Source organism: Lactuca virosa, chromosome 8 (assembly GCF_052849685.1).
Source record: "Lactuca virosa cultivar CGN04683 chromosome 8, Lactuca_virosa_CGN04683_v6, whole genome shotgun sequence".
Taxonomy (NCBI): domain Eukaryota; kingdom Viridiplantae; phylum Streptophyta; class Magnoliopsida; order Asterales; family Asteraceae; genus Lactuca; species Lactuca virosa.
Genome location: NC_136433.1, coordinates 78082913 through 78094786, shown reverse-complemented (window position 1 = coordinate 78094786; position 11874 = coordinate 78082913). Strand labels below are relative to the sequence as shown.

Here is an 11874-nt window from a genome sequence, read left to right as displayed (position 1 = left end):
TCGATCATAAAATCGTCTCCTGCATCAATTGGACTCATATACCCCTCATGGGTATAATACATAAATCTCCTATATTTTAGATCAATCTCATTTAATATTGATGTCTCATATCAAGAATTTATCTATCTCAATAAATCTCATCTTGCATATCATCACGACTATATCAATATTATCTCAATAAATTTCTCATACACAAGTAATCAAATCACCCCTCATGGGTTTAATAATCTTAATTCTCATTTTATATAAATCTTTATCTTTTGCAATTTACAAATATTTTAAACATATTCAATACAACGGTATAAACTTGAAATCTATCTAAACATATCAACAATCACGAAGTCAATATATAGTGAAATTAAATTTTACTCACCTTGTCCCTTATGGTTTATTTGGATGATATCCCAACCTGGAACCTCCTTGCTCGACCATTCCACTCGATTTCCTAATCACAGTTATCTTATAAACATCATTAACATGATCAATTACATATTTCAACTCATCAACATTAATCCTCATTTGTGAAACCATATCATTAATTCCTCATGAATGGAATCTATAAGTATATCAATCAATAGATTCTCATATCAAGTTTAATTCACCTGTTATACCATTACTTACCTCATAATCCAACATTCATAGACTTAATTCATTAAGTCCCATTTCTTCACTCATGAACCCTAAACCTCATGAATCAATTTTAACATACAAGGTTCAATAATATTTGTATTAAACTGAAATCAAGTCATAATATATCAAATAACATCCTAATTTCATCAATTGAACTCAAACCCTTCGTCTAGGGTTTCAACCAAAACCTTATAACTTTGCCAAAATTTCAAATAAATGGTGTTATAGATGATTACCTTTACCTTGAGTCAACCAATTGGAGTTATATGCCTTCAATCTCTTCAAAATCGGACTTAGGAGGGTCAAGTAGGTGTAAATCGCACCTCAGTATGAGTGTTAGGAGTGTTTTATCCGACTTGTCTGTTTATTGTCGTATTTTATTTTTATGTCTGATTCATCCACACGCCGTGACATTTTATTGGTCACATGTAAGCATCTCTGATGACGTTTCCTTTATGTGAAAAAACCTAATCTGTCACTAATAATATAAGACAACTTACTTTCACATGTTGTGACTTATCTCCTTTCATGTCGTAACACTCCCAAAGTAGAATGCCCTCACTGTTCATTTACATAACTCGGATTACCATTCTCGCTCATGTCATGACATCTTCTTATCACGTCGTGAGAATCGTTCATCATGTTTTTTCTCACTCAACTGTATTACATACAATTCATACTAATCATAATGCTATAATGTCCAAACTTTTATACCTTAATACTCAATTTTAAGAAATTAAAACATAATATATTTCTACTTAAGCATAGTTATAGATTAATTCGAAATACACAAAAACAGGTATTACAAAATGGATGTCAAAACTGCTTTCATTAATGGATATCTTGAGGAGGATGTCAATGTGGAACAACCTGAACGTTTCATCAAACCAGATAACCTACAGAAGGTGTGCAAACTAAAGAAGTCCATTTATTGATTGAAACAAACATTTAGGACACGGCAACATCGTTTTGATGAGAACATCAACTGGTTTGGTTTCTCAAGGAGTCTCGATGAACCATGTGTATAAATCAAAGCAAGTGGGAGTCAAATTGTTTTTCTAATTTTGTATGTCGATGACATATTACTGATCGGGAAAGGTATCCCAACGTTGAATGAGACTAAGGATTACCTTAGTAATTCCTTTCAAATGAAAGATCTAGGGATGTTGCATGCATACTCGGTATTAGGATCTATAGAGATAGATCCTAAAGACTCACTGGTTTGAGTCAGAGCACATACATTGACAAAGTGTTAGAACGTTTTTCAATGGATAACTCAAAACAAGGAATTGTACCCATACTGTCTAAGGCTGACAACCCTAGTACTAAAGATGAGATCAAAAGAATGAGTCACATATCATATGTTTCAGCAGTAGGTTAAATTATGTATTCTATGATATGTATAAGGCCGGATGTAACTTATCCTATTAGTCTCACTAGTAGGTATCAAGCTAATCCTTGCGAGAAACATTTCATGGTAGTTAAAAACATACTTAAATACTTAAGAAGGACGAAAGACATGTTTCTAGTTTATGGAGGAGTTGATGAAGAGCTTACTGTAAGATGTTACACTGATGTTGGTTTCAACACTGATCGAGATAAATCTCGATCAAAGTCGGGATACGTGTTCACGCTTAATGGAGGAGCCACTTCCTTGAAATGTTCAAAGAAAGAAATGGTCGCACTTTCTACAATAGAATCAGAGTATATAGTTGTGTGTGAGGCAACTCAAGAAGTTGATTGGATGAAGAAATTCATCGGTGATCTGGATGTTGTTCTAAGCATAAAAATGCCATTGAGATGCATTGTGATAACACCGGTGCTATCGCTATTGCAAGAGACCCGCTGGTTACCAACAAGACTAGACACATTAACGGCAATTCAATTTCATTGTTCAGGAATTGGAATTGGTAAATGTACGCATTGAGAAGGTTCATACATATGATAATCTAGCAGATCCATTCATGAAGCCTCTTTCTCAAAACAAGTTTGAGAGTCATGCAAAAGGAATCGGTCTTCGATTAGCTAGTGATTGGATTTAAAATCTGTACTTTACTAATATCTGGATATTCGGAACTATGTAGCGATGATATGTAATCTCTTTTGATATATGATATATCTCTTTTGTGTTAAATATTATTATGTTCCATGTTAGCATGTTATTTAAACCTTGAATAATTTAATTATTCGTAATTATCCATAGTCAGTCAATGTTATGGGAGCAACTGTGAATTAAGACTAATATGAATCGGCTTGGTTGATTTCAAGTGGTGAAATAGCAAAGTGTTGCATCCAAATTCATATGTACTTGTTAGAGAACAACTATTAGATATGACACGCATCAAGAGTCACGTCATGGATCGTTATTATAAGTGAATCTTGAACACATGTAAATATCTTTATGTATTTCAACCTGAGATACATATTGGAGAATTCTGATATGAAGATTGTTATACTTTGACATGGTTAAACGTTGTTCGTACCTGTTCAGTTATTAAAGCTTTCGTTGGGTATAGCATGAACTATGTGAGATTGTATATGTACTCAAGATCGGATTTGTTCCTCTTATGTGTTGAGAGTTAGACATCTAAGGCACCTTACTTAAAGTTGGATTCCAAATGAGAATGATTACGTTCCATGTATTATATCTAACATGATGTCTGAAACAAAGAGAATATTGATACACTTACCTTATACTTCAATTGTAGCTTTTGAGCTCCTAGAATTGGATGTTGATTTATGGCACCCCTTTGTGTGTTGTTAGGGGCAGTACACCGTTGCTAGACACTAACTACTGTCTATATTAGTCTGTAATGAATCTTATGCAACTGGGAGATTGTTGGATCTATATACCCAAGAATCATTATTGAGTGATATTGCTAATAACACATAATTCTATAGGGTCACACCTTAATCAAGTTGGTACTTATTAAATGTTTATTAAGTATTTGATTATTAATAAATAAATTCAACTCTTGTATTTAATTGGAGAATTATTATTGTTTTATGAAAATAATAATAAATGAAACAACAAACTAGTTATTATATCATATTGTATGGTGAATAAGTCATGTACAAAGTTTTGGACAATTTGGTTAACCAAGATTAAGTTACTGAGTTAGTAAATCATGGTTAAATAAACTAGCAAACTCTTTTGTCTCATTCTAGGCCTCATGGCCGTAAGTTTTAGGAGAAGGTTGGAGGTTGCTTGACAACCTCCAGACTTTGTCTCCATGCTTTGTCTCCTTTGCTTTATATTTTTAGAATACTCTATAGTATTATAACGATTTAGCTTTAATTAACATGGAATACATAAGAAAACTTCTTGCATGACAGTTACTAGTTTTTGGTCCTCATTTTCTCCACACAAAATCCGTAGCTTTTGAGCTCCTTCCTTCCTCTCTTCTTTCAAAGTCAAGTGTGAAGATTTGGTGCTTCATTGATGTCTTCCTATGGTGCTTATTTTTTAATCACTTAAAGGCTTAAAGAAAAAAAATAATACAAGAAGAAAACTAGCATTTTGGGTACCTTAATCTTGTTGGTGGATTACTTGTAGAGATGTTCAAGCTCTTTGTTCTTGCCATATACTTCAACACCCTAAATCCAAGAGGGTCCAAAGGCTCCAAAGGTAGTCACTCCAAAACACCCTATGGTTGTTTTAATATCATTCTAACATCTTTAAAAGGATCCTTGATGGTTTGATTTTGTTATATACTCGAAAATTTTAAGAAAATTGCTTCTGTTGCCGGTTTTTATGAAAAACTCTCTATTTTATATATCAAAACCCATCATTTTGATGTGGTGGTGATGACTTCCTTTTGTAGTTTATGGAACTTCCGAAATTCTATGTTTTTTTCTTGTGTTGTCTACTCCTAGAAAGTCTAATTTGTTTGATAACGTTGTTGACACGGCAGGGCGTACTTTTAGATTTGTAATATGAATAGAAAAGCTAACATTAACCAGGTTGTTTGGTTTTATAATCCAGTTTTAGCTTGCACTAGTTTGTAATATTTTCTCTCTAACTTCTTGCTAGTGTTCGTTATTTAATATATTCTACCGCCATTCATAAAAAGAAAAAAAACGGTTCAAATTTGCACCTCTAGCCCGTATAAAGTATACACGCTTTTAACCTTGTATTTACATTGGTTTAATTTTTGAAATGGATTTATATTGGTTTAATGTCATGATATTCATGGGAATTAACTTTTTTCTTTAGAACGGCGGGAGATTTTATTAAAAACTAGCAAGAAGATAGAAAAAGAAAACAACAATTACATGAAAATAGAAGCTAGAACCGGATTATGAAGCCAAGAGGTCCATCTGATCCTATATTTGCTAGACCTATTAGAAATCCAAAAAAATGTCCTCTCTACAATAGCATCAAAGAGATCGGATTTCCTAGGAATAGTCGGGCCAAAAACAAAGTTATTTCTAAAATTCCAAAGACACCAAAAAGCCGAGATAATCACCTCGTTAAAAGCTTTTCTTTGGCCAGCCCTCAAACTTGTAGAATCAACCCACCTCATGATATCATCAATAGCAAACTTATCCGGAAGACGAACATCCCACCAAATAGCAATACGGCTCCACTGCAGCACTACATAAGGAACACATGATTGATTGCACCTCCACACTACGATGAGACAATCTTTCCCTAGTTAGAATACCTCCAAGTTTGCTCCTCCACATCAAGATATTGAGTTTTATTGGGACCCAATTGTTCCAATAAGTATCACACCGAATATCAGTATCAGCAAGAGTAGTAGAATGAATAAAGGTACTGGCTGAGGAGAGAGAAAACATATCTGACACATCGGCGAGCCAACCCAATCTGTCAGATCTATCAAAGAGACAAACATTATGAACCACTTCTATAAACACATCCCATTGACACTGCGTAATACCACCCCCTAGGTAACCGACAGAGATTACCCAGATCCCATCCTATAAAAAATCTCTATTTCACAGATTTCCCTCTATGCACATCCAACGCGAAGACTCTATGGAAAGTCGTTGCAGGAGAGCTATCAGAGATCCACTTATCATGCCAAAAACTAGTAAGAGCACCGTCTCCAACTCTAGTCGGACAAAGGTTGAGGAGATCTATCCCCTATCCTGTAGATTAGCAATCATACGAATGAGACTATTCCACGGTCCTGAATAAGACCGACGAGGAGACAAAGTAGCAAGACCACCATCAAACCTATAAATGTTTTTAACCACTCTCACCCAAGGAAGCTGAGAATTATGAAAGAATCTCCAACGCCATTTAAACACCATAGCTCTATTAAAAGCAAAGAGACTTCCTACACCAAGACCACCATCCTATTTAGAAGCTAGAACTTTGTTCCACTTCACCCAATGCATCTTCCTCTCCTCCAACTCAGCCCCCAAAAGAAATTAGCTCTCATAACTTCCAACATGTGAAGAACGGTAACAGGAGTAGGAAACACGGACATAAGGTAACTTCCCACCGAGCCGAGAACAGACTTGATCAAAGTAAACCGACCCCCAAAAGAAAGAGATTTGCTTTCCACACCGTAATTTTACTACGAAATCTATCAATAATGGTTGACCAAGCCTTCACCCGACCCATATTATCACCCACCGGAACTTCAAGATGAACAAAAGGAAGGATATCCGCCCCACGCCCCCACAAATCTAACCACATCTATAACCATCGAATAGGGAACCCCTACCCTAATCAATTTACTTTTAAGAAGATTGATTTTGAGACCCGAAGCCAAAAAGAACCATCAAAAAATACGAATAAGCTGGGAAGCATTATCAAGACTCCAAGGGGAAAGCACAATAACATCATCCGCATAAAGGAGATGCGAAATCTCCACATCACCAATAGACATGCCTTTAAAAACATCCATCATCCGGGCCTTTTTAAGAGCAACATGAAGCCCTTCCATAGCCAAGATAAAAAGAAAAGGAGAAAGAGGATCTCCTTGTCTTAACCCTCTTTGAATCTGGAATTCTTGTGTAGGAGAACCGTTAACCAACATTGAAGCTCTAGCCGATCTAAGCAGTTCCATAACCCATCGATACCACTTCTGACCAAATCCCATAATGCCCATAATTTCAAGAAGATAATCCCACGAGAGGGAATCATAAGCCTTTTTAAAATCCACTTTAAAGATCAAAAGTGGATTTTTAGAAGCCTTACACCAAGCAACTACCTCTTTAAGGAGGAAATGACCGTCAAGAATATGTCTACCCTTAATAAAAGCATACTGGTCCAGACTCACCACAGACCCAATAACATCCGCCAATCTATTATCTAAGAGTTTACCGATTATCTTATATTAGCAACCAATTCAACTAATAGGTCTAAATTCCCGAACTATTTCAGGATCACACACTTTAGGAATAACCGTAAAGAAGGAAGCATTACAACCCTTAGGGATACTTGAATGGTGATAAAAGTGCAAAACAAAATCCACAACATCATCTTCAAGAAGTTCCCAATATCTTTTGATGAAACCAAAAGAAAAACCATCCAGACTGGGAGCTTTGGAGGAACCACAATCCCAAACGCCCCTCTTGATCTCCTCCCGAGAAAAAGGAGACTGAATAGAAAGACTTTGACTCTCATTAAGGGAGGAAAAATGAGCCCCATCAACCTTAGGTCTAAGCCCTGGTTGCTTAGAAAAAAAGATTTTGGTAAAAAAAACCAGAATTCATCTTTCACCCGACCCGGATCATCCACCCATACACCATCAATAAAAATCCCACGAATAGCAAGCTGCTGCCTCGTCCGATTAACCACACCATGAAAGTAGCCTGAATTTTCGTCCCCCTCAATTCCCCATTTAACCTTAGCTTTTTGCGCAAGGTCAACATTAGAAATATTATCTAGCTCATTAAGATCCTTAAGAGTCGTTACCTGATGCTCCCTAAGAGAGGCCGACCCATCACCTTCCATAATCCGAGCATCAATAGATTCTAAAGAATCCTGTAACATCTTCCTTTTGGAAGCAGACCGAATACGGGAATCAGAATTCCAGACCCGGATATTAGATTTAAGAAGTTGAAGATTCTTCTTAAATCTAACCCATGGGTTGTTAGACTCCACACCAATCGCCCAAGAATGTCTGACAACATCATCAAAACCTTCCATGTCAAGCCATGAATGGAAATACCGAAAAGGAAGAGGGCCAAAATCAGCTTTATGCTCCATAAGAAGAATAGGCCGATGATCAGGGATCTTCTTTTGAAGAACCAAACCATTTATATGAGGGAAGTAATCCAAAACTCCAGCCGTGACTAAAAATCTATCCAGTTTATTGAATTTAGAACCCCACTTATCACTCCAAGTAAATCTAGGACCCCCTAGATGAATATTAACCAAATCAGCCTGCTCAATAAAAAGATTAAAAACAGAAGCAGACGTTGGGTTAAACTGTGACCCCAATCTCTCCGACTCCTCCCTGACAACATTAAAATATCCCATATAATGGATTCTCCAGAAAAAGAAGACACCAACTGAAGAATTTGCATCCAAAGAGCTCTTTTAAGATCAGCTTCTTGTGGAGCATAAACAACAATAAACATCAAATCTAATCCCGATCTCATCCAATTAGCCTCCACCACAACAAAATAATCAGAAATAATAACATTCTTTTGAGAAATGACATCCGGATTCCAGATAGCAATAATACCACCCGAAGCTCCACGAGAGGGAGGGAAAGCATGATGAAAAGAAGGGTTACCCCATAAAGAACGAGCAACAAATAAATCCACAACTTCCAATTTTGATTCTTGAATACCCAAAAAATTCACCTTAAATTTTTGACAAAGAGACCGAATCCATACCCTTTTGTCTCTTGACCCCGCTCCTTGAATATTGACGGACGAACAATTCATTTTACTACTTGAGTAACCCCGTGACCTTGTACAACTTCTTTCACACGATCAAAACAATCATCCATATTAAACCCCATAGCTCGATCAATGTCCAAAGTTTTTTGTATTTCAACAAGGAAAGAATGTTTCGTAGAAGGAACATTCACATTTTCTTCAAACCCCATATAATTAGAAAAACCGGGAGGATGAGAAAGTGACTCTTCAGACATACACACACCCGACATTCTACCAAAACCCCCAGAAAAGCCCATCGCACTAGCCCTCACACCATTAGCTACCGAATGAGCATTTTTGGAGAAACCCGAGGCTACTCTAGCCTCGTCAACAGCATCAATATCGATAACAGGTGGAACAACAGGAGCTGCTGGAGTATCAGGACAACGAACAGCATAAGACCGAGGCTGATCAGTGGGATGGACCGTCGGGGAAGCTGCTGTGAAATGATCGGCTGCATGGGTTGTTTTCGGCGGGGTACTTGTGTCAACACCTTCCTCACGAATCTCAGATTGATTACCATTTCCCAATACTTCTTCATGCATAATATTCAAAGTTTCATAAATACCAAAAGGATCCTCCGATACTACATCTTTATCATTATCATCTTGAGAACACTCCTCCTCCTCCTCAAACGACCATGATTCTCCCGATGTTCTAATGTAGTTTAGGGAAATCGGAAGAGAAATAAGGAATCCACCCCGAACCTTCTTTGACCCGGGTCGTATAAACATTATCATCAACTTTAATCTTGACCTCTTCCGAAATAATCCCTTGGAAATTTGTCAAAATGCAAACTCGATTCTTATAAACATCTTCACCAAGATCGTCTTTAAGATGTGCAACTATTTCCCATTTAGCTAAAATCTTTCGAAAAACATCTTTGCTCCAAGCACAAAGTGGAGCACCTTCAACATTCTCTTTTCTCCACGAACCAATGATTCAACGTATCATTAGTCATGAAATTTTTGCAAGCTTCCCTACCTTTAAATTCCAACATAACCCACAATCCACCAACATACCGAACATCAAAATCAACAAAACCTTCATCATAACAAAGCATGTGGATATTTGGTAAAGTAATAAAGTCTCTAACTTTTACAAGGCAAACTCTTTTTCTCTTCTCAACAATATAGTCATCGGATTGAAGAACAAGGGCCTCATCCATATGTGGATTATCACAGTCAACGTTGGAAGAGCCTCTAACCACATTAGCATAAGAAAGAGCCGGGGGTGCAACCTTCTCAACCCTAAAATTCTCTATAGGAGCTTTGTTCAATGATGGTTTAATCAAATTTTCTCTAGGCAAAGAAGCAAACAGCTTATGATAACCAAACCAAATGTCACATAACTTCTTAATCGTATCCCCGACGTTAACTTTGCCCAAGAATCTAACAAACCCAAACCGTTTTCCCAACCGAGATAACTTCTTGGAAATAAAAACATCATAAACTTTTCCAGTATGTTCACATGCATGTCTTAAATCAATCTGAATAATATAATCAGGGAAGTCCGTAATGTAGAAAGAAGAAATAGTAGGGCTTACGTTAGAAAAATTCCTATCATTCCCAAAACATGACTTAGGATCCAAGTAGGGTTTATGAGAACCATTCCGCTGATCTACCGAATTCCACATTCTGATCGACGAACAACTACCACCAAAACAATCCGATAAACTTCACCAATCGAGCAATAAAGAATTATGATCGGCTTTTGATCCCGCCGATCCTAGGAAGTCCGAAATAGCCCAATATTAAAAATAAAAACCTACCCAAAGAGTGTCTGTCACTCCCTGCCGGCAAATGAAATCGCGAAGCCTCATCTCCCTTCACTTTATGAATTAATTAAAGCAATATACAATTTTACCAATGGCTTGGAGAAACTTGGAATTGCCGCCTAATATTCTTTACTCCATGATTTCTGTAGTGATCGTACATTCACGGGAATTAACTACCTAACACTAATCTCCCATATGCAAATCAATTTGTACAAATTATTCGTGTACGCAAGTTGTTTATCTAAAAAGATCTAAGTGTCAGTATATCTTTTTTTTTTTTTTTTTGTATAATATACTTTGATTAATCCTATAATTAACTTCAGTATGCTGTATGCAAATCAATTTCTAGAAGATGGAGAACATGAAAGTTTGCATTTCCCTATAGTCGATGTTTGTTGATGTTCCAATGCGGTCAATTGGGGCCTGGCTCATGAACACAGTTGCAAGGTGTAATAGGACATTCATACCAGTGTTTGTAAGATGACAGGGGATCGCCGGAGATGCCAATTAAATCTAAAATTGATAATAGCCGATAAAAACTATATATTGAGAAGAAATATTGATTTTAGTGAGTTGGTGTGTGTATGATAGTGACACGTATTATACATAATGATATTTGCTTATTCAAATTATTCATCCTTAATTGTAGACCAAAAGTACAAAAAAGACCAATAACCAATATTGAAATTATCAAAAACTAAACAAAATTATTCCCAACTTTCAAACCTTTGAAGTCAACTGTCTCAAAATTTATTTTAAATCATTAGTATATCTTCAGAAAGACTTTAACAATAATAATTAAAGTACTAAATTTGTATTAAGTAATCTATTTTTCTTTACCCTAATAATTACAATAATTTATTGTTTGTTTGTAATATTTTTATAACGGAGGTTGGGGGAGAGGAACGACACAAAGAAGATAAGAGGGCCTATGGGGGTACGGGTAAGTGTTAGGTATTTTAATTTTAATTTTAATGTAAAAAATAATAATATTTCTTCCGTCCCAATATTATTGTCTACAAAAAAAAAATCACACAGATTAAAAAAAAACATTAATTACCAATAATTTTATATGATAAAATGACAGTTTTGTCCTTACTTTCCATTTAATGTTCCATTAAATGCTTAGTTGGTTAAATAATAATGAGGGGGTATTTTGGTAAAATTGTTATTTATTTTTAGAAGTTGACTATTATTTTGGGACAAACCAAAAACGAAAGATGGACTATAATTTTGGGACGGAGGAAGTAATAATTAACAATTAAAAATTAATAATAAGATTTCAAAATCATACATACTTATAAAGCTAGCATTTTTTTCTTGAATCTCATGCATTTGAAACCCCTTTTTTTAACTTCCTTTCACCACATTCATTTAAAACTTTCATGACTTTTCAATTTCTTTACAATAATATTATAAATAAGTTAAATAATGTTCTATAAACAAGAAATGGTGTTTTATTACAATGTCTTCATCCCACATCGATGGTGAGAGTAAAAAAGAGAATGTTTCCTCTTCTATAAATAGGAAAGGTTGTGAAATGTTTCAAAGGGACCAAACCATGAGAACTTCCTCATGCCTACCTTTGTAGGATTTTG

The 11874-nt window shown here is 35.7% G+C and overlaps 1 protein-coding gene across 1 annotated transcript; it reads right to left on the bottom strand.

Moving 5' to 3' along the window:
- Positions 1-6386: 6386 nt before the first annotated feature.
- On the bottom strand, positions 6387-9044 carry LOC145130519 (uncharacterized). The gene is made up of 5 exons (XM_079065304.1): positions 8514-9044; positions 8126-8421; positions 7314-8069; positions 7049-7208; positions 6387-6938 (listed from the first exon to the last, which is right to left on the bottom strand). The coding sequence occupies exons 1-5, from the start codon at positions 9042-9044 to the stop codon at positions 6387-6389; spliced, it is 2295 nt and encodes a 764-aa protein (XP_078921430.1).
- Between the last annotated feature and the right edge of the window lie 2830 nt (positions 9045-11874).